The 27,430-nt window shown below is 42.6% G+C and overlaps 1 protein-coding gene across 2 annotated transcripts in view; it reads left to right on the top strand.

Moving 5' to 3' along the window:
* LPP (LIM domain containing preferred translocation partner in lipoma) overlaps positions 1-27,430 on the top strand; it is a 235,860-nt gene that overhangs the window by 168,023 nt on the left and 40,407 nt on the right. For both annotated transcript variants that reach the window (XM_066602170.1, XM_066602162.1), the window contains 2 exons: positions 12,499-12,607; positions 17,013-17,182. In XM_066602170.1, the coding sequence (XP_066458267.1) occupies positions 12,499-12,607; positions 17,013-17,182 (279 nt within the window). The remainder of the gene's footprint in view (positions 1-12,498; positions 12,608-17,012; positions 17,183-27,430) is intronic.

Raw genomic sequence — 27,430 nt, 5'->3', positions numbered from 1 at the left:
ACTGCTTCCAGATATACATTTTTAGATGGAGTACAGCAGTGTTATCAGGAGTTTAAGGGGTTAATTGGCCTTAAAAATTGATAAGCTCACCTCAAATAAGATACCAATATCAGATTGCTAGGAGACCAGCACCCTGGCCCCCAAAGATCTACTGATTTGGTATGTTGCACCCATGCAAGCAAGCGGCTTCTTTAGTGTGTGTTTTTTTTTTAAGCAGACAAGCAAAACCGAACACCTTGTACACAGAGTATTCGTAGGACTTCGCAATGAACAGGGGGTACAAAAGCGATAAAACGGAACATGTAACCGCAAAAAACAAGAGTCCGTGTGCGTTCGCATGGATCAACCCTGATGTACAAGGCCTGTAGGATATATTGGCAGCCACACTCATAGGCGACAGCATAGATTATATGCAGGAAATACAAATTCCAACATAGAGCATAGCCAAAACCAAACACAACAGATATAGATGGGTGAGCGAACCCGAGGTGTATCAGGCATAGTTAACCCGGGGTTATTTTATTTATATATGTATTATAATTATTATTATATATAGCGCGCCCCAGGGGGAACATAGATTAGCTTTTTACAAGGCAGGGAGGCATTCACACTATACTGATCCACTGCACAAGAGGGGGAACAACATTGTTCATCCAGTTGCACACTATCTCTCTTCTAGCCCGAAATAATGACTCGTGAAGCAGTTCTTGCTGGGAAGGAAACAGTCTGAAGGGGTTAAAGCACCCTAATAAGCACAACTTAGGGGTGAGCACAACAGGAACTCCCATCAGATCATTTAGGTATCTAATGACTTGTACCCAAACTTCTCTAGTATTTACATGCAAGTTCAATCCTCTCCATTCTTAGAACTCTGTGCTATGTGTAGCTGATGTTCTGAGTACTGCAGTACTGAAAATGCCCACTACGAATGGTACGGCGTTCTGTGTATGACTGGGATAGGGCTTCCGATATGGAGCCTGTGGGGTGACAGAGCGGGTGAATACAGCCTTAAGTTTAGTATTCTGCATAGCCAGCTTTTAAAATAAGCCAGGAAACCCTTTAAAAACTCACTCGCCAAGGGTATCGTATTTGGATTGTGTGATCCGCAGTGCATTTATGCAACCAAATTATGTGTATTTTCCTGCATATTTTTGCTCGTGTAAATACACAACGATCAATGATCAAAAAAAAAAACACCAGGAAGGGAGCAGGAGATTTCGCTGCCTTTCCTGCATTTTTACAGATCCTATAGACTTGCATGGGCTAATATGGACCAAAAGAGTGCATGCTCTAATTTTTTTCACACATATACCCCAATTCAAGTTTATCTAAGTTTTCAATACATCGTATTGCACATGTAAAAAATGTGCACGTTTTAGCGAGCCCTTAAGGCTCGGGCTTGTTAAAGGATTTGTCCACCCGATGTAAGCCAAACTTTATAGACCAAGTTAAAAATCAGTCTGTCCTTCTTGAAACCGTAAAGTGCGACTTTCTGGCAGGTAAGCGTTGTCCTAGGAAGTGGATGGGTGGTGCCCTCTCAGCACCACGGTTGCCTCTTCTGGGAATGATCAGCCAATCAAAGTTCTTGAATTTGTTTTACGTGGACCAGCAGACTAAATATGTGCATTGTCACATGGTACATTTTGGTAATTATCCCTAATTATTTGGGGTTTTAAATGAAGTCAGTTCTCGGCATAGGTGATCGCTATAATTGATGTCTGGTTCGCACATGGGATTGTTTTTTTAAATTACAGTTCTGCATGACAGAAATGAGTAAAAATATTACGCTCATTATTTGAAACCAGAAGGGCTTATGTGCTGCTTTAAATATGTGGAGCAGCTTGTGTATTAAAGCAGTGCTTAGCAGCGATTTTGATGTTTGGGGAATAATGGCTCTGCTGAGGTTCATATGATTCAAACATATAACGCAGTCATTTAGATAATTCTCGATCTGTCTGTCTCTTCTTCTGTAAAGTTTAATTCTCGGATAAGAGGAAGGATGAAAGGGCACTTAAGGACATCTGTCGTGCCAGACTCCCTCCGTCTAGTAACAGCTTATTGACAATCTGTTACGCTGCTTTTCGGAAGGAGAACTCTTAATAGGCAAAGACTGCACACTTTCCCATTTCGAGGCGCTAAGAGACGCACAGCGCCAGGGTGGAAAGCATGTGCCCAGGACTACTGGAAGGTGAAATTGTTCTGGATATTCAAAAAGATGCTGATAATCTCCTAGATGGGAGGGAAGGTGTCCTCGGGATGTCATCTGCTCCCCAAAGGCATCAACCTATTGGAGCAATGTATCCAGAATCCAGGATTAAAAACCGTTTTAAACAAACCTACCTCGCTTTCATTTTAGCTTGAGCTCATCCACCATATCAAATAATTTTGTGGCCTTCTGGTTGGTTTATTGCAATGGCGTGTTCCTGCTTGTACAACTCAATTAGGTTCAGCAGGTCCCAAAATGATCTACTTATTGAATGAGGAACATCCTCCACAATATGCTGCTGTTAGCAGAAGTTCTTGGTGAGTTGCTGCAGGTAGGAGTCTTCTATGATCTAAAAGGTGATTGCCACCTTAAAAGCTATAGACTTCTTTTGGGAGGCTCCGTTTTCTTGCATGCATTTTGGGCTGCCAATTATTTTTGCAGTAGGGTTTAATTTCAGATGTTGCGCATTTTGTCTTCTGCAGCTTCTGCATATCAGTGTATATAGAAACTGCAGTCTGTTTCTCTAGGAGACCCAGTGATCACTGAAGCAGTAATTGGGATGGTTTCTATGAACGCTCGTTGACCTGATAATTGGGCTATAGAAAATCTAAAAATATGCACAATCGGGCTACAAATGAGCAAACTCTGGTTCACCGGCTGATCATGTCGTTTAGATGAGTGTAAAAATACTCACTGATCGACTGCACATCTCCCTGTGTAAATGGGTAGATGTGCAACCAATCGATGATGGCTGGATGTGGACAAACTATCGTGTTGATGATTGGCCATCCTCATAGAGCAGATAATCTGCCAATGTACACGGAGGGGACAAGCATTGACAGATGTGTTCATCTGGCCATGTCATAGGACCTTTAGTTTCCCTCTGCTCTCTTTAAAAAAGTATCTTGGTTGTGGGCTTAAATTAGCTGATAAGAACTTGTAGAAGGAAAGACTAATCCATCCTTACTGAGGGATCTCCTATTGAGACTTGGGACCCTTTTAGTGGAACGATTTAGTTTTTTCACTAGACTGTAGGAAACTAGACTAACGTTTAGTGTAAAAACTACCAGCAACTGAACGATGGGCGATTCATTTTTTGCTTATAGTTTGACTAATTTATACAGGCCTGTGTATGCGGGCAGTCAGTCATCTATGAACTACTGCCCGTTTAACCTAAATGTAATTTCCAGCCCATCTCCCTTTGCTTAGTGAACGTATATCGCTCTTGTATGAAAACATGAGAATGGTGATCCTTAGGATGGCGCCAAGCACTTAAGCGTCTGGCAGTCGTCCCGTGTAAAAGGACAGCCTGTAGTGTCTATATACAATACAATGATGTGTAGATGTTGCAAAAGACAAACCATACAAAATGTTTAATTAAAGGATTCTTCCCAACTCAGGGTAATTATTCCCAGTGCGTCCCTCACGTTTGGCGGCTGCTGCTCATGTGCGCCATAGCACTATTCATTTTAATGGGAAGAGCAGGAGACAAGGGAATTCAAGCTCTCAGCAATCTCTGGCATCTAAGGGGCCCAGGCAATGGAACCCCCCACCTCATAAATCTAGTACTGATGACTTATCCTGAAGATAGGATATCAACCGGACCACACCTTTAGCTTCAATGGGACCTCTGGCGATTAGCAAAGAGCTTGAACTCTGCTTTCTCCGGCTGTCCCATTTAGGTGAACGCCATGGTGGCACGCATGTGGGGCCACCGCTGTCAAAATTTCAGGATTCGTAAGGCTCTGAATTGGAAGTGGTCCCAGCAGGCAGACCCCCATCGGCAAGTTATCCCCTATTCTGTTATCTTCTGTAGTTGGTGAATAACTTGCCAAGATGACAATACCCTGTTAAGTCCTATTGCAAAAATAGTAGAGTGGGGGCATAGGGCGCCCAGATCACTGATGAGCTGTGGTGTATATGTAGTGTAAATTGGTGTCAAGTATACATTTCATACGTGGAGGGATGGGGACACTTGGTACCACTCACCCAGCTGCTGTATCTGTAGCAAAGGCGTTAATGGCCACGGCAATCATGTTAACCAGACTCCTAGTAGTAACTGGAATTTAGATATGTATTCCATCTTGGGTCGCACAGGTTGGATGTGCGCCCTACCTGAAGCATCTGCACACCAGGCCTACTGAGTCCCCAGCATTAGCTGGAAGTTAGGCAACTTCTCCAACCAAGCCCATACATGCCAGAGTAAAAGGTTTTTCAACCAAAATGCATGCCTTTTTAAGTGGAAAAAAATATATAATAATTTTCCCTCCTGATGGTGTCCATAGCCTTTAATGCTCATGACCTTCCTACAGCTAAAAGCATAAAAGTATTGTGCAAAAAGTTAAACAATTGGTTTAATTGTTCTACATTTTAATGTTTTATCAAGATTCTCATTTTATATCCGCATCTGTATTCTGCCTGGTGTACATCTATCTCATTGTCAATACACCCAAGACTGGTGAGTGGAGCTGTGCTGTGTTCTGTAGTCTGGGGCACAAAACTAGCGACCCTGCTCTCTAGCTGTCTGTAATATGCAGGCATAAAATCATCTAGTGCAGTGTACAACAGCACCGAGCAGTGGTGTGATTTCTGTAGCTAAAACACAGGCAGTGTCTTTGGGTGCTTTTACATGGAATGATTATTGTTTGCCTGAGCAAACTATCTCCGTTCCCTGGCTCAGATAGTCAGTTTAGTTTTTTTTTTAACAGGATTGTTCAGTTCACTATACCAGTGAATGAGAATGACTAGTACTAGTGTTTAAACCGAAAAATTAGCAAACGAGCCAGTGGTGATTTTCATGCTTGAATGAAATGATCGATAAGTGAATTATCGTTCAGGTTAAACATGGACAACGATTATCGTTTATTTTGCGCTTGTTTAAACGATTTCTCTGAACGATAATTGTTCCGTGTAAAAGGGCCTCCTGTGACTTTCCTTCCCTTCTCCCCCTTCCTGCGCTTTACATATTTCTATGAGCCCCCTCCCTCAACTGGTCCTAATGCCTCCACCCTTCATGTCAACCATTGGAGAGCAGGCCGCGAACAGCAAGCTAGGAGAAAAAAAAGATGGTACTTTGGAGTGATTTATCAGTAGAAAAATGTCATTTGAGGTAAATTAGCAGTTTTGCTAGTTATTACGCTGGCTATCATCTTAGCACAAGTTATTTGAGAAGTAAGTGTCCATTTAAGTAAAATATGCAATGCTCAGTGGGAATTTTCGCAAATCAATTTATTTATCCCCTTTATCCTGGATCCCTGTCGTAAGCTGCTAATTGGAAACTTGTGCTCTGCTAGATTGTGATCAGAAGCCCAAAAGCTGCACTTCGTGCCAGTGAACCAACGGGTAGATTGAGTGGGTTCTTCCTAAATTGAAAGGCATAATTGTCTAAAAGTGATTCCCTCTGAAATCCTTCATATGGAAATGTCCTCCTCGAGAACTAGTCATCATCTTGCCTGTTACCAACAGCTAGAACGTTAATGGATATGAATCAATAAATTAGCGCTGCTGTAGATGTAGTAAAACACGGATTAAATGACTCACTTCAGCAGCTATTAGCTGTTTCTGCACCTCTTTCTGTACCAAGCAGCTGGATAATTTAACCCACGGTGTCACTCGGGTTCCTTTTAGTCCGCTTGCACGCAAATGAGTTTAAATTGCGCAATCCGCGGCACTCCGTAGGAATTCAAACCAATAGAGCATCCGCATGTCCGCTTACACAAGCAAACAGCAACTGCGATTTTTCCGCTTGCTCTATTTTTTTGCGTAAACAAGTCAATGAAAGCCGTCTGACCCATGGCCCTTCCGCAATTGACACTACGGAGAGGTCGCGGGTTTCACCTAGCAAGAATGTGGCAAAAAAAGCCATGCAAACTATCCGCAGTACAGCTTGTGAGAGTCAGAGGGCCGGGCACAAAGATGGATTCTGCTGCGGGCTCCCGGGAGCCGACCTGTTCGTGTGCGGATGGCCTTACATGGAGCAATAAATGGTACAGAATTAGGTTCAGTTGTTCACATTCACTGTACCATTGAATGCCAATAACTAAACGATCGCTGTTCACGCGCAGCAATGTGCAAACTATTATTTTTATGCCACCATGATGACAATGACATTTTCAGCCCTGTGTAGCCCATTGAAAGGAATGGGCAGCGGTTTCAGCACTGCTGGAAGCGCGGCAAAATTTGGTGCCATGTTTTTGGCAGCGTTAACCGCACACTGATTTTCGGGGGGCGGGCTTGCAATATAATCCCTACCCCAAAAATCAGTGCTAGCTACACTAGATCAAAAGAAAAAAAGCAATACTCCCATTATAAATCCAGGACATTACAAAATTGTGATTCTTCAAGGTTTGTCCTATCAGGTGAAATAGATGAGGGAAAGGCAAGATACTTTCACACAGGAGGATTATTGGCTGATCAATCACTGGCAGAGCAAACAAACAGAAGTCTTTCAGTGGAGACATGACCACCGATAGTCATGAGCCATAAGTCACTAGTCATTTGGTTTCAGCTTGACAGAAATAGTCGCTGGTTGATCAAAATTCGTCTGGTGTAAAGTCTCAGTTTTTTGTATTTTAATCACTTGCAAACAATTTTGCATGAAAATCCGCTCTAGGAACGATATCTCAGCAAGCGACTCATCACTGTGTAAAAGCAAACTAACGATTGTTAGACCAGGCAGCATAAGATGTATCATAAATTTTCAGCTGTTTATTCCTCCATAAAAGACTGGCGACGTTTCGACCCCAGTTGGGGTCTTCATCAAGCTCAGCTTGATAAAGACCCCAACTGTAGTCGAAACATCACCAGTCTTTTATGGAGGAATAAACAGCTGAAAATTTATGATACATCTTATGCTGCCTGGTCTAACTATCTTTGGATCTTTGTGGAGGCCCCTGCTTGGCTCTGCATTTAACTCCTCATTGAAGTATACATCTTCCTGATACTATCTTGGGGGATTTGCTGATATCTAGAGATGAGCGAGCGTACTCGGAAAAGCACTACTCGCTCGAGTAATTTGCTTTATCCGAGTATCGCTGTGCTCGTCCCTGAAGATTCGGGTGCCGGCACGGAGCGGGGAGCTGCAGGGGAGAGCGGGGAGGAACGGAGGGGAGATCTTTCTCTCCCGCCCGCTCTCCCCTGCTCCCCGCTGCGACTCACCTGTCAGCCGCAGCGGCACCCGAATCTTTAGCCCCGAGCACAGCGATACTCGGATAAAGCAAATTACTCGAGCGAGTAGTGCTTTTCCGAGTACGCTCGCTCATCTCTACTGATATCCCTCTAGTGCTGCAGTTGTCCTTTTACTATTTATAAAAGCAAACTAACGACTGTCATTCGTATGCCTCCACGACTTTTATGAGTGACTACCTAAATGATAGTTTATCCTTATAAAGGTACCTTTAGGCTGCCTGCAGACAGCCGGGTCGGATCGCGCTGCGAAAATTCTCGCAGCGGGATGCGAGTGACCCGGTGCTCACCTCCTCCTGGCGTCTTGCTCTGCGCCGGATGTCCCACAGCTGCGCATGCGCAGACCATAGCCGACGCGTCACCAGTGACTTTTCTGTGTGAGCCTAGAACATGCCGCGATTTGTTTCTCGTGCGAGTTTTCACGCGGTCAAATCGCGGCTGTCTGCATAGAATTGCATTATCTAATGTAATCCTATGGCAGCGGGCACGGGCAGAAATTCCGCCATGGAATTTCCACCGGGTGCATTTGGCCTTAGTTGGTGGCAGTAGTAACCAGCATGTTCAAAGTTTCATTGCATGTTAGTAAGTGTAAAGAAGCCGGTCAGACTTCTGTAGGAGCCACATTGCGTTTTTTTTTCTTTTTAGATCTCTATTATAAGATCTCTCAAAGACCTCTAGAGAAAACAATAAAAAGTGTTGTGCACCAGTTGCATGGGCTACTTAACCCTTTCCAATCCAATTTGGATCCTGGTTTTCTTAGGGGGCTTACTCTTTTTCTGCCGTTATACAACGGCGCTATCTGCTGGCTAAAGCCAGGGCTGCATGAGGTGACACGTTGGATAGACTCTGACCACAGAGAGGCTGGCAATATACAGTAAGAGAACCCCAACGGACGTCTGTACAGCCTTAAATCATAATGTCTTCAGAGGTGAGACAGTGGATTGGAAAGGGTTAATTCCTGGGATTTGTCCTCCACGGAAAAAAAAAAAACAGATGAAGGTGGAAAGAACTAATACATTGAGCAGGAAGTTGGTGCAAAGAATATAGCTTTGACAATCCCCCATTAAGGGCTCATTAACAGCAATCTAGCACCTATTTAATAACATGCAAAAGGTTATAAATTGTTATGTACAAGCTGATCTATTATATCATTATAAATCGAATAAAAACAGAATATTTCTGGTGCCGTTTTGGTTCAGTGGCTTCTATTAAAAGGTTTTTGGTAACTGGCTACAAAATACACAATGCAAGAGGTTTTTGAAAGTGCCAAAGCTTAACAATACAGACATAGATCAAGTTTTGGATTGGGCAGTATGTATGAGAAATACACAATAACACTTGCATATTTGGTACTTTTGAAACTCTTCCTTCGCCAAGTCATGACCTGAAGAGTTGTACGTTGTTAAAACATGTGGCTCTTATTCTGGAAAGCGTTTGTACACGGGGTCTGTGCGTTACAGGGACTCTGCCTCATTCACGTGAATGGAATTCTAATAGCAACGTTCTAATCCAAAAAAAAACCTCTAGCGCTACTAGGGATAATAAGGTCGGGCATGTTGGTTAGTGGAATTCTAATACCAGACGCAGCCCGTGGACTGTTGTGGTTTCTTTATTGTGCGGTATGATGTAATGAAGCTCTCATTTTGTAAAGTTCCATATATAATATCAAATTTTATATTTTTTGGACTCTACATCACTAACATTATTGTATAGTGACGGTAATATATACCATAACAAGGATGACCTCCGCTCTGTAGTATTGTGGAGTTTCAAAAGGCAAAGAAAACAGGAAAACCAGCAACAATCGCTATCTTTCTCTTTATTATAAGCAGTTGCAAAAATAAAGCTAGCCATCTAGTGACTACTTCTGCTGTACAGCGGACATAAAGCCAGGGTCTTCATATGTGGGGGCAGTCCTCTTCTCCATTTACACAGGCCCTGTTGGACAAACCATCAGGAGATTTGGCTTTCAGTACTATTTCCATGCTGGTGACACCCAGTTATACACTTCCTCCCGGGACCTCACAGCAACATTCCTCCAGAACGTTACCAACTGTCTGTCTGCTGTCTCTAGCACAAGGACCTGTCTCTACCTAAAACTAAACCTCTCTAAAACTGACCTGGTATTTCCGCCCTCTACTAACCGACCTCATCCTGACATCTCCATCTCGGTGTGCAGCACCACCATAACTCCCAGGCAGTACGCCCGCTGCCTTGGGGTCATTTTCGACTGAGCTCTCTCCTTTACCCCCTACAGCCAATCTCTTGCCAGAACATGTCAGGTGCACCTCAAAAACATCGCAAGAATATGCCCTTTTCTTACCGTGGACACGCTAAAAACGCTCACTGTTGCCCTCATCCCCTCTTGCCTCGATTATTGCAACTCGTTGCTGATCGGCCTCCCCTGCTCCAGACTCTCCCCTCTCCAATCCATCATGAATGCGGCAGCCAGGCTCATCTTCTTGTCCAGCCACTACTCGGATGCCTCTGCCCTGTGCGGGTCACTGCACTGGCTGCCCCTCAAATACAGGATACAATTCAAACTCACTACCTTCATCCACAAAGCCCTCCACAGCACCGTGCCGTCTTGCATTGCATCTCTCATCTCAATCCACCACCCAGTCAGCACCCTTCTGTCAGCTAATCAGACTAAGTGCCCCTTTAATTTGAACCCCTCATTCCTGCCTCCAAGACTTCTCCAGAGCCGCACCAGTCCTCTAGAACACGCTACCCAAAACTATCCGGGCAATCCCTGACGCACAAAACTTCAGGCGTGTTCTAAAAACGCACCTCTTCAGGGAGGCATACCACATCCCCTAAGCCAAACCCTCTTTACTCCACCTGATTACATGTTCCCTGTCCTACCAACTGCAAACCCTGCTAGCCATAACCAACCTGCCCCCTGCAGTCATACCAGTTTGGCCACTATATGGCTCAATTTGACCATTGTCTGTGTATAGCATCCCTCACTCTCCACCCCGCCATACCGTGCACATCTGTAGCCTCTTTACCTTCTGTATCACCCCATTATCTGTAGTATGTAAGCTTGGAGCAGGACCCTCACCCCTACTGTCTCCATCAATTGATTACTGCATGTTACCGTGGTTTTGTTTCTTTTCCCCCTGTCTTGTAAGCGCTACAGAATATGTTGACGCTATATAAATAAACATTATTATTAGTTGGTGGTGCATTGCAGATCCCAGACTCCAATTCTACTGGTGATGGTTACATACCATTGTCTTGGGGAGTCCACATTGGTAATGCATGTTTTGGTCAGGTACATGGAGTAACCTGTCCATTGTCTGGGGGTCGGCTGTTCTTCTGCATGCCGGCTGCCCTGGAACCGCTGCACACAAGGTTCGCTATTCTACATAGTGCATTATTCCAGATTGTAAGCAGCCCTTTTAGGAGCAGGATGTTATTATTGTACAAATTACTAAACTGTGCAGCTTGTATAATAACGAGTGATTCCTTCCATGGAGCATCATGAGCAGCTTCACGTAATAGTGACTAATTATTTAACCATGACTGGCAGCTCTGAACATTGTGTTCTTTTTGCCTCGCTTACTATGTTTTCTGTGAATCTAATTACAAAGGAAGCAAGTATTCCTTACAGTCTGCTATGAATACAAGTGGAGGGATGAAAGCCGGAGCTGCATACTTGGTGGAGCATAGGTGCAGATTGCTTAATAGTGAACTAGATAATTGCAGGTTTTCATTAATATCTGCTTTTTTTCCCCCAGAGGTCACAAGATTGTAGACCATTTTGAAGTCCGTTTTATATAAGACCATTTTAGGTTGTGTATGATGTTAAGAATGAACATGTTAACATGACTGGAAGGAAATATTGAAAATTATTATATATCTTCTTTTCCCGAAACACACGAATATCCTCAACACTACTACTTTAGCACCGTTAGACTTGCCACATTTCATTCTAATCAGCTAACGGCCCTTTAATAAGGAACGATTATCATTCAAAAAATCATTGGATCGTGTGAATTTGACCGATAATCGTTCAGTTTAAACACTGCCAACGTCATTGCGTGTGGACAGCAATCATTTAGTCTGAACTATTTATGAGCGAACGCTTTATCTGCCTGTATAAACGGGCCGCACGAGCGGACTCTGTACTCATTCACCCTTGCCAACAATAAATCGTTCCATGTAAAAGGAGCTCAAACCAATGCCTGGAGCGCCAATATAGATCCAGGCCATTTCTACTGTTTGATCATGCCCATATGTGTAACAGGGTACTGAAAGTGTGTTCTTTTAAATCGTACTGGTCCCTTTAGACTTGAAAGTCTCGTTTTGTTTTTTTTTCCGATAAATCTGAGATATTTTATCACCGAGCTTTATTCCAGGTTTGAAACCCTAGGTAAACCCAAAGCCTCGGAGATTCAAGCAATGGATTATAAGTGTAGAGAAAATTGTTGCCTACAGGGCTCAAAAGATGAGGGAACAGGGAGTCCAGGGAGATGGTAGTCCATACTCGCCAGGTGCTCTACCCCTGCGCCGTGTCCCCATGAAGTTGGCACTCACACACAGCTTGACTCTCTTTCAGATGGCTCTGTGCACTCTCCCAATACAGAACTGTCTGAAAAGGGTCAAGCTGTGTGTGTGCGCCAATTTCTTGTGGACATGGGGCAGGAACGGGGCACCTGGTGAGTATGAAACCTCTCCCTGTTCCCTCACCTTTTGAGTCCCATAACATAGCCTATGGGGTTGGAAGGTGATGACCGATTCCCTTTAAGAAGTGAGTGGGTTTTACTAGCATGAACATAATTTAAGATGTACCGTAGTAGTATAGCACCCGGTAAGGATGAAACCCTGCTCCCTGGACTCCCCATTCCCTCAGCAATATAGTACTCGTGTATAGGGGCTCAAAGGTGATGACAGGTTCCCTTTAATGTATGTGTGGTTTGTATCATCCATTTGTAACATTATTATTACTTTTTTTTATGTTGCTACCGAGGAAATAATTTTATGTTTTTGTTATGACACAATAGATTAATGAAGACCGGCACTATATCTCATTTTGACATCTTTGTAATAAGTCACGAGCTTCTGATTCACAGTTTGAATTTTCTACATTTTCTTCCTTGCAGGCTACCTATTCTTCTGGAGGTCCTGTTCTGCGGCCTGAGGATGAATTGGATAGACTCACTAAGAAGATGTTGTATGACATGGAGAACCCTCCTTCCGAAGAGTATTTTGGTGAGAATGTGTTACAAAATCCAAGCGGAGGATGATAATGTGAACCTCTCTATCATACCTAGCTTTCTCCAGTGGTGTGCAAAGAAGAGGGGCTGGAGTTTGCCATCCAGGATAAATGGGTCCGGTGTTTTAGTCCTGCCCATTCCTTGACCCATGAGCCAAACCCTTACCCCTTGTTTGCTAACAATACGGTGCCCGTCATAAAGGGAAAGCCTGCATAGGTTCTTGCCAGCCAATGGTAGAGGTGATGGAGCAAATCGGAGCTCAGCCCAGTTTCTGCATGGGCTTCCTAGCAGCCACATAGTCTGCCTCTATAGTGTGAATGCCTTCTGTCTAGCTCAGTGTTTCCCAAACTTCAGTCCTCACAACCCGCAACAGGTCATGATTTGAGGATATCTTATAAAGAGGATATTTGCTGTGTCTGAGACCCCGACAATCACATCACCTGTGCAATACTGAGGAAATCCTGAAAACATGACCTGTTGGAAGGTTGTGAGGACTGGAGTTTAGGAACTATTCGTCAAGCTAATTACTCTCTACTTCTAAATTCATGGCAAACAATTGATTATTTTATCAGTCTGTTAAAGGGTTATTCCTATCATGGGCGTTTATGGCATATTCACGGGATATGCCGTAAGTAATAGTTTTAAACAGATCAAAAAGTTTTCCCTTTTTGATCTGTTTAACCCTTTCCAATCCACTGTCTGACCTCTGAAGACATTATGATTTAAGGCTGTACAGCTCCGATGTTTGAAGATGTCCGTCGGGGTTCTCTTTCTGTATATTGCCAGCCTCTCTACTGTCGGAGTCTATCCAACGTGTCACCTCATGCAGTACTGGCTTTAGCCAGCAGATAGCCCCTTTATATAACAGCAGAAAAAGAGTAAGCCCCCTAGGAAAACCAGGATACAAATTGGATTGGAAAGGGTTAAAACTACCTTTCTAAATACAGTAAGTGAATGCTTTTATAGGAATGTAAGAGCAGTATGAGCATGGATTTTACCAATGGTTTATAATTCAGTCAATTAACATTAGTATGTCTTTATCTGGTGCCTGCAGAATCGGCGCTAGTTTGCTTTCTGAAAATTAACACCTGCAGTAGAGTAGCAGAGCTGAATTTGTCACCTACAAATGTTTTAGTCCTTATTCACAAGGTCGCATTACAGAGCGGTTAGGGTATGTTCACACATTGCACAATTTTGGCGTTGATCGTAGAAATCCACACCTTCAGACGTGCTTTTGACGTGGGTTCCTCCTCCTCTGAAGAGTCTAAATTGTCTTGCTGCACCCTGCTGGTCAGCGTGTGAATGAGATCTCTTTTGACCACAATGCCTGTACTGTAAATACTGCAGATCTTCAGTATCATTACTGCTATGGAAGCTCTGCAGGGCACCTGTGGAGGTGTACGTGAATTACTGCACCCCTGTGTGCCATCGGTATCCTATCTTGCGCTCGTTTCACACATTTGGATATGAATGCGTTTTCTTTCCCGTGTATTTTTAAGCTAAACCCAGAGTGGATCTTGAGGAAAGAAAACATACTTTGAAACGTTCAGATCCATTTCCAGATGGCAACACTTAATGGGTTTTAAAGAGGAGTAAGCCGACTAAACGGTCCCAAAGCTGCATGCTAGTAATTGTGATGCAGCATGTCGGAAGTAAACGTCTCTAGATTTCTGGGCTGTGACTTGCTCCGCACTTTGGTTTTCAGCATTGAAGTAAGGGTTACACAGGCAAAGGTTAAGTGTAATTTTATTTAGTTGCCATAAATGCAATAGATATAAAAAAACACAGTGGGACTGCCTGAAGGATTGTGCTGAACTGAAGTCATTTCTGTCATTAAAGCAAATTGTTTTATCACTTGTAATGCTAATCATCTCCTCCAGCTTTATGTATCAGACCTTTTTATTTTCTTTTTTTACGCTGTCTGTGTCTTTGCCAATTTATTGTCTTCATATACTTATCTCCCATTCATCCATTTCATTTAGTATGGAGCCGACAGCTTATCCACTGTTATTATGGCCCATTGATCAAGTAATTGGAAAAGGGCAAATCGGTAGCGGCAGTGCCTGCGATTTGCATGAAATATTCCCAGCCCTGGGTCCATGTAGCATGGTAATTGCTGCATCTACATAGCTGTCAGCTAATAACTATATTAGTCAGAATATGGAAAGCCGGATCTTAGCATATTAAAAGTTGTATTGGAGCAGATAGGCTCTGAATAGAGGGATTTAATTAAACATGCTAGCAGGCTTCCAGGCTTTATGGGAAGTCAAGGAGAAAATGTTTACGGATAATTAAATGGAAGTCTTTAGGTTAAATGAGGTCCTTGTCCTTCAGTCTTACCTTTTAACCTCCCCGGACTGGATGTGGGACTAGAGCATAAAGAACCTTGGCAATATCTGCAATTTAGTGAACTTTTGTGTAAAAATGGGTCCTGTACCGTGTCGTGGACCACTCTTGTGCCATAGTCTTCGTTGCCTTCCTTTTAATGATTTTACCCCAATTTGATTGGGATTCTTATATGAAGCCTTCTATGTTCAGCTGTAACAAAGATTTGGTCATTTTGGTGGGCAACTTTTCACATCTACTTGACTGAAGCCGTACCGGTTACCTCTACCCCCATACCGGTTACCTCTACCCCCATACCGGTTACCTCTACCCCCATACCGGTTACCTCTACCACCATAACGGTTTTAGTAAATACACGTATTCTTCATGAAATAATAGTTCTTAAGTATCTTTTCTTGAAAGTCAGTCTGCATTGTACCGTTCCTACTGGAAATTGATGAACAAATTAACTTACCAGCTGGGAACTTGTCATGGACTCCTCACATGATGGACATAAATGGCACCCAATGAACCCCATTGAGTTACATTAAGGTACTTTGGATTTTTTTCATAGAGTCCCTCGTTTTACCAGAAAAAAATGGCATTTTCTGGAAAATGACATCAGCTTCCAGTGTAGAAATAAACAAAACTTAATTGTGGCAAGCGATAAATTGGCGTAATTAGTTTACCAGACACTATTGGCCATCTATATGTTTTCAATATATTCTCATCTATGGAGTGTTAAGCTTACATAACGATCCCCTTCTTTTGCTTGGCTAAAGCGACTATGACTGCCACACAGGACACTAGCCGTTCTAACTGTGTGCATCACCAGTCATAGAAGGCCATGCTGTAATATAATTATGTGGTAATGAAATAATATCGGCTTGATTGAATGAGAACTTTTAGCAACTCTTTAAGTATGAAGTATAATGTTATGCATGCAGCTTTGGTATTACTGACACAAGCAAACAAAAAACCCACATTTTTTTAAATTAAGTTTAACTCTAAAAAGCCATTTCCTAATGCCAAGCATGTGTATTATGCTGCCCTCTGTTACACAGCTACTATCTGCCTTTGATTGTCTCTCCAAATACATATACCTGGCCAAAGACTGTCAGCAGAATCATGTTAGGTGTCACAACTCTTAGTGAGCTCTGCATTGAAATAATCAGAGTTTCACCAAATGGGCAACTCTGGCTCTACTGTTTCCACAATAGCAGGTGTGGCCCCTACAGTGCCCCCAATTCTGTGGTGGTCAAAACTGAATATAACTTAATATGGAATGGGCTCACAATTACTTTAATTCTAAAGAGACTATATGCTGGGCAATCTGAGTGGAAATATGAATGGAGACTTTAACGAGTTTGTCTCATGCCGACAACCCCCTAACATATGCGCAGTTGGGCATCTGGACATCATAGAGGAGAGTCCTCCGTTCTACACCCCCATCTGTGAGCTAGGACGGAGTGCAGTTCCTTATGACTTGCTCCCTTTCTTGTAGCCTCAAGCCATACTTGTATTACATGCACAGTCATTCATCTAAACGGCCATCCATGTAAGGCCAGGCTCACTCGGCCGTAAGCATAAAACAGGCATGCGAGTTGAGGCTGCCTGCTAGCTCTATTTTGTAAGGAGGTGTCTCCAACGAGTCAACCCCTTTTTAATAGCCATATTAAGTGTCTCGGTACGTTATATGATACATTAAATTGTGCTATTAAATGACTCTCTGACTGCAGAAAGCAATTCCTTGCATGAAAAATAGTTATGGTTCTTGGAAGGCTTGACTGAAAAAACAAAAAACTTCACCGCCAAAAAGGATAAGAAGGAAGGAAGGTCCGACATTTGCTTAGTCCATAAAATTTGTATTTCTTCCTAATCAGTAATATGCGTGTACATTTCTGACCAGGCTGTCGTAGCATGACTGAGCGACGCGTATTACCCTGGTAGTTGTAACCCTAGTATCTACGTAAGTGAGGTACGACCTCGAGGAACTGTGCTTCTAAAGGCTGTTTTAATACTATAGAGTCCCATGTTTCTATGATGATAGTCTTCTGGACACTCTTCTGTTTTAGGTCGCTGTTCTCGCTGTGGGGAAAACGTTGTAGGCGAAGGTACCGGATGCACAGCTATGGACCAAGTATTTCATGTTGAGTGTTTCACCTGCATGACCTGTAACAACAAATTGCGCGGACAGCCATTTTACGCCGTGGAGAAGAAGGCTTTCTGTGAGCCCTGCTACATCGTAAGTGCTATTGTATTCTTATTTGTTGGCCTTTTTTTCTTTTCTTTTTCTTTTTTTTCACTGGCTGTCAATCGCCGCGCTGATTTTCCGCCTACACAAATATATTGTAATTTAATGAACATAAAGTATGTTCTGTGTTCCCAAGGAATGCTAAACATGCCTTCACAAGAAGCTGCAGCTAAGGTTATGTTGCCGTCTAAGCAACAAATAGGAATTTGCTGCTTTCCTAAATGGTGAGATGTGGATTTATTGCAGAACCATATGCTTGTGATGTTATCATCCATTTTCTTGCTAGCTTTGAACGACCTTCAGCGCTTCTCCGCTGTGACAACGCCGCGTTATTTTAGGGTTCTTACTTAGTCATTTCATTAGTCCAAGTAAATTCTTGGCAACTTTGCACAACCAGATTATGCTGCAAGGAAACAATGCAAGATTAAATTATTTATTTTTAAATCCATATCCCAACCATTATCAAATGTACGTGGGGACTCAATATAAAATCCATCTCAGTAATTAGCATGGATCCACAGTTTGTAGGCAGTGTTAAAGAAATTAAAGCTTAATTCAACTTTCAGCAACAATGAAAGCTACTTAAAGTAAAGAATGCTCTTCTTTAATAGTTTAGATCTGATGAATACTTTTTGGCAGTTGGTTGCCCTTGGCAACATTCTAGTTCCATTCCGCTGTCACATATAGCTGACAGCTCTGAGGGCTCGTTCAGGCGGCTGTATAGACGCAACAAGTACATACTGTTGTTTTCAGCGGGCTCATTCACAACTGCATGTGTTTCACTGACTTTTGGTCTCGTGAAAAAAAAAAAACTGCAGCGTGTTCTATTTTGCTATGTATTACGCACTGTGCAAGCTCAGTAAATGCATAGTGAATTAGTAAGAAACCTGCATATTTACATCGGGAAACAATGGACTTTCTACTGGGAAAGAGTGTTTTTAAGGCCGTGAATACGCTGCATATGCACGGACCAAAATATGCAATATGGCCATCCGAATAAGCCCTGACACTGTAATGGATATCTCAGAAATGAAGAAAATCTTTAGTGCAGCTTACAATGAAGGCATGCAATCTCAAAATCCTGGAAATTGGTGAAAGTTAATGAAAAGTTACTCAGCTTTCCGTGTAGATATTAGCAGTGGACTATTGATTGTTGTTCAGTAGTGGAGTTTTACTTTTAAGGTCAGTGAAAAATGCCATGAAAGTTGGCAAGCAACTGGCCCCCGTTTGCTCATCCCTTACAGGTGCGCAGATGTACCTGTACACAGTAGACGGTGGACGTGTAGGTATGACCACTCAGAAGAAGGAAACCTTTATTAGATTCCCAGGGGATGGTCATTAGCGTCTTTTATATGTGGGTCCATTTAGTTTATTTATTTTGCAGTGTTTCGCTGTACATTTATTAACCTGTTTAAGCCAGTGATTCACAAAAATTGTGCCTTTTACTAAATGCAGCATCTGAGTGCAGTAGAATTTGTACAATTTTTGTGACCTTTTCTCTTGTGGGCATAAAGTTGGTTCAGATGCATGACTCTGCAGGCATAAAATGGTTTTCCGTCTTCTATACATTTAAAAATGTGCCAAATTTATTGACATCTCTGGTTGTGCTAATAAATTTTGGCGCAGTTCGTCTGATCTACCTTCTGTTGTTAATCAATAGAGGTCCCTGACAGTACTGAGCACAAGCCTAGGTGTGACTGGCTGAGAGGTCTTCTGAGAATCTTCACTATGTGAAGGCAACCCTCCAAATATGACAGTAGTGTACAACACTGATATCCTACAGGCGCACTCAACACTCGCTAGTTTTGGGGTTTGCGTTTTTCTTTTCTCTTCTGAAGGGTCCTGTTCTTATGAGCATAAATATCTATAAGCACTTGGATGGCCACACAATGTATTGGATGGGGGGGTCAGGTTGTACTTGGTGTGCCAGATGTGTTTATCCTGGGATTTTATAGTCTATGCCTATCTTTCTGGAACTTTTGTGAGTATGTATATATTGGTAAAGAGGTTGTGGATAGTTGGGAGTTTGTTGCACGCGGATTGGAAGTTCCATAGGGCAGATTTGATTGGGGCTGTGGAGGGGAAAGGGGGGGGGGGGGGGGAGCGCATGGGCTAGTGGAATGGTTTGGTATGACTAGGAGGGGATTTTGGTAGAGAGCAGTTATGGGGTGAGGCCAGATATATCTATATTACACAAGTTCAGCACTAACAACCAATCAAGTTGAATCAGGGAACGCAAACAACCAATGAGGTTGAATCAGACAAGCCAAACAACCAATCAGGTTGCTGGAATTGTGAATCAGAACCAATGAGGTTGCTGGAATTGCTCGATAGTGCCGAACGTGAGTGTAATATAGATATATGCGGTGGGGCCAGGGTTGGGGAATATGTCCCTTGCGGCTAGGAGTAGCCGGGTAGCAAGGGTGAGCAGGTGGTTGGGGGATTTGAAAGGGTGGCTAAGGTGTTTGGGGGTATGGGGGGGGGGGGAGAGTCGAGACATCTGAGAAAGGTGAAAGGTGATTGGGAGTTGTGCATGGGTGTTGTGCATGGGTGAGCAGAGGAGGGAGGGGCTGATGTGGATGGAGTGTGATGGGAATTATGATGATAATAAGAAATTGTAATTAACTCACTGCTTCTGGATTAAAATATCAGTCATCTAGTATATTAGGGGATCTTAGTCAAATGGTAGGTCCCAAATAAAAAAATTAAAAAATGTATTAAGTTTTTTGGGTTTTTTTCTCATTGAAGAGGATTTCCAATCAAAGTGGAAACATTGCCACTTATTGGTAACTTGGAAGTCAGAGCAGTTGCCAAAGTTTGGTTATGATTTATCCTGTACTAGAAATGTTGGTAGTTTTGCATAGGTGAGAACAGACGCTTCACCCCTATTGATTTAACTAGCTTCTTGGTAAATTGGCACATTGCCATGCCTTGAACAGTGTCATAAGTGTCTGAACATCTGATTCAATCGTGGCAACCGATATGGCTGTACTTGTTGGAGTCACTCTTGCAATTAAAAGAGGCATTATTGGCTAGTGCTGTAACTCTTTTGATTTGTTCATTGGGATCTCAATGTTTTTTATGTAGCGATCCACTCTGAATCTACACCGTTATTGGGAACTGAATTGCTAACACCTAGTAACCTACACTCCCCACAAATACTGCTACTGAAACGGACTGAATATAGTCTGAAGTACAAACACAACCCACATAGAGGACATTCTGTATTCCTTGTAAACCCCCCATCCGTCCCCCATTGAATCCATTTATTATGTGTCCTGATGTACAGATGTCATTATCTAATTCTGACCGATCCCACCATAGCCTTGGCCATAAGCTGAAACCCATAGTTGGGTCCCCTTAAAAAGTAACCTTTATTGATTTGTAATAAAATATATTGTAGTGGAAATGAATTAAAAAGATCAGTGTGAATGAGTGTAAAATATTAGACAAAACGAGTCTAATTCTCTAATCACGACCATTCCTTGCGTTGCGCTGCTTTTGCACGAAACAATTGGCCTTCAGAAAACCGTTCAAACGAGCAAAACTGAATGATGATCATTCAGTTTAAACACGAGCCAACAACAACCAGAATCGTACGCTTCTCGTTCGTCATTCAGTTTCAGCCGGCCTAAATATCTGCGCCGTCTGGTTCACTTCTCATTAGCGGCTCGGGCCAATGAGTGGTGAGAAAGAGGCATAATTATTATAATAGACTTCAATAACTTCATTCTGACACCCCAATCCTAAGGAGCAGCCGCAGTTGTCAGTCGCGGGTACAAGTAAGCTGCTTCCACTTGGTGACTTTCATTTCGCCTCTCTATTTAGTTTTTTCTTTTTTCATTCTGCACATTTGGTTTTCAAGTACCTGGCACATAAAAATATGAATGATAGAAGTTGAGGCTCTTTCTAAAAGATTAAAGAGCAGACTCCAGCCAGTTGTCTTGTTTCCAAAGACAGCATTATGAGAAGATGAGTACAAGGTTAAATGATGCCCTGCTTGGCTTCGAAAGAGCAGCCTTTTAAGCTAACGGCAAATCTTGTGCTACTCGTTGGTTGACTGGCCAGTCATGTTACAGCTTTGCTCTATTGTTTAACTGTTAACATACATATTTAATTAGTACTTTACTCATGCTACAGGTACAGCCGCCATAATACAATAGCAAAGATTTAATTGCATTTGAATGGAGCATTGCCATCACAATTGATTTTTCATTGGTCTGTGGTTGGCACTCTGTGAAGTCGGGAGTTCTCTGCCTGCAGTGTAGGTTTACAATCGCCATCTCCTTTCACTTGAGATCACTAAAGTAGTCAGGAGACAGGGATATATCGTAAATCATTTACTATACATCATACATGCGTAGTGGAGTTCAGTTGCCACTTGGCACAACTCTTCATGGCATATGCTGCCAATGGGTCATAGATGTCGAATAGGAATATCATTTTTTAAAAGGTCCTCTTTAAACCTCTACATTTTAGGACTACAGTTCAGGACCTGTTAATATCCCATAGCCTTTCAGGTGTTCATAGTTTAAACTCCTTAAGGACATGGCCTATTTTGGGTTTAAGGTCACAATGATCTCTTGGGGGATTTTCATCTCTACTATTTAAACGCCATAACTTTATTTTTCGGTTAGCATGGGTGTATAAGGACTTGTGTTTGCGAGGTGACCTGTAGTTTTTGTCACCATTTTTAGGGTACATGCATTGTAGAAGGTTAATTAAAAAAAAACATTTGAGGGGAGAGAGTAAAAACGCCTAAATTCTGCCATTGTTTGCTTTCACCCTTTATGTCGTGGCTAAAGGGGTTGTCCCAAACACGTAAAAGTTTTGATGCCAGCAAGAGATGGCCTACAATAGCAAAATAAGCAATACTCGAAAAATCAACCATCCTTACAGCATTGGGACTCTGGTTTGCCTTCAGATCTCTGTTGCTATTGTGTGGGGATGATTTTCCATAGCTCCGATGTGGTTCCCGTAGTTCTCGGCCGCCCACACAGGACCACTTTCTGGGTCTGGGATTCACAATGCAAAGGCTATGATTAGCTGAGCAGCACTTGACAGACCAATCAATGCAGTGCTTGAAGAACCAATCACAGCCATCACTTCGTGGAGGCGGGGTTTATGTATCCTGTAACCAGGAAGGGGTCTTGTGTGGGCGGGCCGAGGATAGCGGCAACCGCACCAGGGCTCTAGAGAGCAGCAGGAAGGATGTAGACTGAGCCTGTTGGGTAATGTATTCCTAATGACTTTTTTTTTAATGAAACGTAACAAGGGCATATTTAAAGTCTCCCTGAAAAATAGGTCTAGGGCTAATTTTCTGGGAAACTCCAGGTCATGCTTTTTGGCTATACTATCTCTTACTGACTGCTTAGATTGAAACGTTGCCCACAGCATCCGTTAAGTAGGATTCCCTTGGCCACTGCACAATCTTTGTGTCTATAGCTGCCTTCAGTTTGCCCATTATCCCGTGGTACTGTCACGTCCTTTACTGTGGCCTTTGCAGAGGAAACCTAGCTCACAGTCCCAAACACTGTAGTGTTTGAAGGTATTTCGTTCTGAATGTATGGAGAAAGGTCTTTCGGAAATACAATATTTGCTCTAATACTACATTGAATAGCGTTGAGAGCAGAACTATTCATAAGCTTACAATGAAATGTGCCTTAAAATGAGGTCAATCAATTAGTTTAAAATCTGCTTAATCACAGTTTTGGCCATAATAAGGGAAACTGTAATTTACAGATTTTGGTGGCAAAATAATAAAAATGTCCCCTTTTATGTGCAATGTTTAGAGAGTAATTTATGAGAAGTGCTGTCACTGTGTTATTTCAAGCACTGTGTAATTTCAATTTAAACTGCTCAATGGTATCATTAAGACCATTATGCAGGATTTCTGAGTACTTTACGTTTAAATGCCAACTTTACAAAAGAAGGCATGAATATTTGAACAAATCTGTCCTATTGTACCCGATACATGCTGATAAATAAGTGTACAGGAAAATATCTCTCGAACTTGTCACAGGTTGCATACAAACTATTTTAATGCTTCTACTTCATTCCAGAATCCTCCATGTTTGTATCATAGACTTCATAGTAATGTAACAGACGTTTGCAGACCTTTTGGCTCCTTCGTGTTGCCCATTACCAGGCAGCATCATGTATTTTGTAGAAATTTATGTATTTTATGTTGCAAACTTTCTAAAAACTCACCTAAGTGCAGAGACTCTTTCAATCAGAGGCTGTGGGCAGAAAAAGTTCCCCAGGGCTTGTCCAATTGTAAACTACTGCTGATCAGCTGTTTGTTAGGCTGGTGTGCTCATGGTCTTAGCTAATTTCTGCAGGAAGCAGACAGCTCAGTTCCCTCTCCAGTGACCAGGCTTGGTATTGCAGGCAAGGTTCCCATTAAAACGAATGTAAACTGTGCCTGCAATATCAGGCCTGACCACTGCAGTGGGAATGGAGCTGTCTGCTTCCTGCAGAATTTCGCTCAGTGCATGAGCACACTGGCCCAGTGAACAGCTGATCTGCAGGGGATGCAGATGGTGAACCCTGCCGATCTACTTGAGGCTTGTTCACACAGTTCTGACATTGCATCCTATTATAAATAAGTGGCCAGTGTAGCCTTTTTTGGACCAGACAGTACCATTTCTCCTGATTTTAAGTTTCTGTTTGTTGAATTAATGCTATATGTCAGCCAAGGGTGTGGTGCTCACATGTGTACGGGTACCACCCCCAAAAGATAATTCACCAATTTCATGCACTTATTTTTTCCAAAGGCTCCTGGGAAAGTGAAAATAGACTAGTTGCTATAAACCACTTTTCCATTCTGTTTGAGAGGAAAATTTCAGGTGACTTTTCAGAATAAGCGGACTCTTCTCTATATCTTTGTAGCACACCCTCCTAAGCAGCAACAGCAGCATGAATGACCTAATACAGCAGTACTGAGCAGTATAGATGTGAGTTAAGCACTCAGGCAAGACAAAACGCTTAACTTGATGACAGACAAGTATTTGGCCGCATTCATGCATCCATGATACTGATGGATGTCCCAGCCTGACTGCAGGTCTCCTGACCCAAACTCTGAGCGTCATAGGGTCAGGACACCCATCTGTGTTATGCAGGCAGTTGGATTTAGTGTAGAAAGGGGCATTTTTCTGTAATAAAATAGATTTTATTTTCGTTAGTACTGTTGATTTCAATTTAGGCTACGGTGTGCCTTCCCCCTCTATGTAGTGTTCACTGCTGCTGAACATAATTGTGCTGTATGACAATATACATTTCTTCTAAGGTAAGTCATCTTTCCAGGTCTTTGGCAATTATTAACCAAACTGTTACTTCTCAATCCATGTGTAATGGGCTGCAATATCTCATTTTCCTCAGATAACTGCATGTAAAGGAGTAGTCTGCACTCCTTCAATGGAAAATAAAATACAAACCTATGTGGTAAGAAAAAAGGCTCTATGGAGTAAGACTGCCAGCTCACAATAATAAATAATCATGCCTTGCTTTTAATGTGCCGTCATAATCCTCATTAATGAAAATGGTATATTAACCATTGATGTGACAATTTGTATGCGTGGGAAGCACCGTTTCTGGCACCCTACTTCCACCCCATAACTTACACAGTTTTGCAAGGACTTATGCTAAGTGAAACTGTGTCAGTGGTCCAAATTGCAATGTCTCTGTGAAGTTCACCCACTCTGAAGTGTCTTCCTTTTGCTTTCTTGAGTTTCCTCCCACACCAGAAATTGAAAGGTTGCATTTAGATAGCGGGAAACTTCTCAATCTGCCAAATATATAGGTAGGTATTGTTACAGGTCTGCATTTGGTAATAAGGATAGTTGGCCCTTAATATGTCTGGCTGAGCAGATCTATCCGAGTAGATTGTTAATGCGAAATATAAAGAACAGAATTGGATTTCCTAATTGAAATCCACTGCCAGTTGTACAAAAATACTAAGATGATTTTCTTGACAACTCTGCCTTTTTATTAGAGTTGGTAATTTATAGTACACGTCTGATAAACAATTAGAAAAAGGGCCTTCATATTGGTACGGAATCACTATGCAGTAACCATATGTGGCCAAAAGGCCGCCCACCTGAGCCAGTGGCTGCTGATTTTGCAAATGCACTTTTTGACAAAACCTTCCTGCCATTGGCTGCCACAGCTGGGTGGCATTTCACCAACCTATCATTACCACCTCATGAAACTGGACTCTTATACAATCCCAGCACTGCTGAAAAATGGCATCTTGACAGAGGCTATCTCCATACACAATGAGGTCTGGCTCACAAGTGCGTACCAGCTGCAAGATATAAGCTAGTCGCATGCAGCCAGTACACAATGACATTGCATATTGGCTGCCTGCCGCCCACCGCCAGGTATATATATATATATATATAAAATATTACACACAGCACCTTAGAAGCGCTGTCTAGCGCCGCTGCATCTTCTACCCAGTCTCTGGCACTATTCTTCTTCATCTCTTCTGGCAGGGAATTGAAAAATTGGAAGCGCTGCCTCTGATTCACTGATGCTTAGCCAATCACAGCCATTCATCAAGCACTGGCTTTTTATTGGCTAAGCGTCAGCCAATCACAGCCAGTGCTTCCAAGAGGTGGGGATTTTTCAATCCCCGGCCAGAAGAGATGAAAAACAGTGCCGGGAATCAGGAGGAATCTGCAGCGGAGAATCGGACAGTGGTTCTAATGGGATACATACATTTTCTGCAGCTAGGGCTTATTTTCAGGGTAGGGCTTTATATTTCAAGGCACACCTCCCTTATCCCCACCCTCACGAAAGTCTTTAAAATTGAGAAACCGCAGCGATATCGCACGGACCAGCGAAGTGATATCCCTGCTATTTTCTAGTGGGAATGCCATGTCGTCTGTGTGAACGAGGACTTAAAGATTGGCTGTTTGGTCAGGGATGTTTAATGCGGCTGCATGGAAAGCCTTTACACGTGGCCATAAAGCTTACATGCAGCAACATATTTAAATTTACACTTGTCAAGGTGCTATCACGTGTGCTGAGGATTCCCCTTCGGGGAGCAGGAAGGGGGAATACCCTCGGCCGAACGTTTCCGTCTGCGGACAGAGCCAAACACCGCTGGGCGGACCCTATTAACTATAATGGAATCTGCGTACTTTCCGCCCAGCTGCCCGGTTTGGGGACGGAAGAAAAAGCACTTCATACAGCGCTTTTTCTTCCAGTATTTGCAGCCGGATCTGTGACAGGACCTCCAGCCGGAGCTTCCGACACACGTGAAAATGGGCTCGAGGCTCATTCCCACAAATGTATCTTCCGTGCTTATTACATGTGCGCAATACGCAATGAATATAGTCAATGAAAGCACATTGATGCAGTCACAGTTGTGTGTAATACACTCGTGAAAAAGAACACAGCATGTTCTATCTTACCGTGTATTCCGCACGTATAGCCCTATTGCTCTCTATGGGTTGTGTATTCAATGCTGTACATGTACAATACATTGTGTATGGAATGAGGCCCGAGATGGACAAAATAAAGATACTATGTTGGCATCTAATTGCCGATATTGACACACCTGGGAAACCTGTTGATGTAGCGATCCTCCAACACAATGTTGCTGTTTTGTGTACAATACCACATAAACTCTTCTCCAATCACCTCGGCAGGGCTCCCTCTACAGGGGTCCTTTCTTCCCCCCTGCAGTCTCATTTGTAGAGTCTGAGTACATTAAACCTAGTCTGGATAATACCGCCATACTATAAATCCCAGCACACTTTGCAACCAATAAATATTTCAATTACGTTTATTATGGCCTAAATGACTTCCCAGCGTCTGATAACTTTTTTTTCCTTCCCAAGCCTTTATTGTTTTTGCAGATGAGGAGATAATCAGCCTGAGAGTGTTTGATTCACTTGTGCTAATGCCATCTTTGTCGTGACATCATGATGCTTCCTGTAGCTGCTGTGTCAGGAGACAAAGCCCGGCATCTGACTCAGGGAAAGTTAAGGTCAAAACAAACCCAGAAAGCTGCTTTAACCGAGGCACGCTACACTTTTCATTTCACCGTTTTTATGACCTATTAATTACTTTAATGGCAACATGCGAGTTCTTGCAATCTTTTATTAATGCCACTAAATCACTTTTTATTGTTTCTCAAACACTTACTCTTTCTGTCATGCGGTTATAGCTTTGTGTTTTGTTTTCCTAAATGGAACAATATATTGTGCGCAAAGTGCCTCTGCCATTTCT

This window comes from Eleutherodactylus coqui, chromosome 1 (assembly GCF_035609145.1).
Source record: "Eleutherodactylus coqui strain aEleCoq1 chromosome 1, aEleCoq1.hap1, whole genome shotgun sequence".
Classification (NCBI taxonomy): domain Eukaryota; kingdom Metazoa; phylum Chordata; class Amphibia; order Anura; family Eleutherodactylidae; genus Eleutherodactylus; species Eleutherodactylus coqui.
The sequence above is the reverse complement of the archived record's forward strand: the minus strand, read 5'-3'. Positions and strand labels throughout refer to the sequence as shown.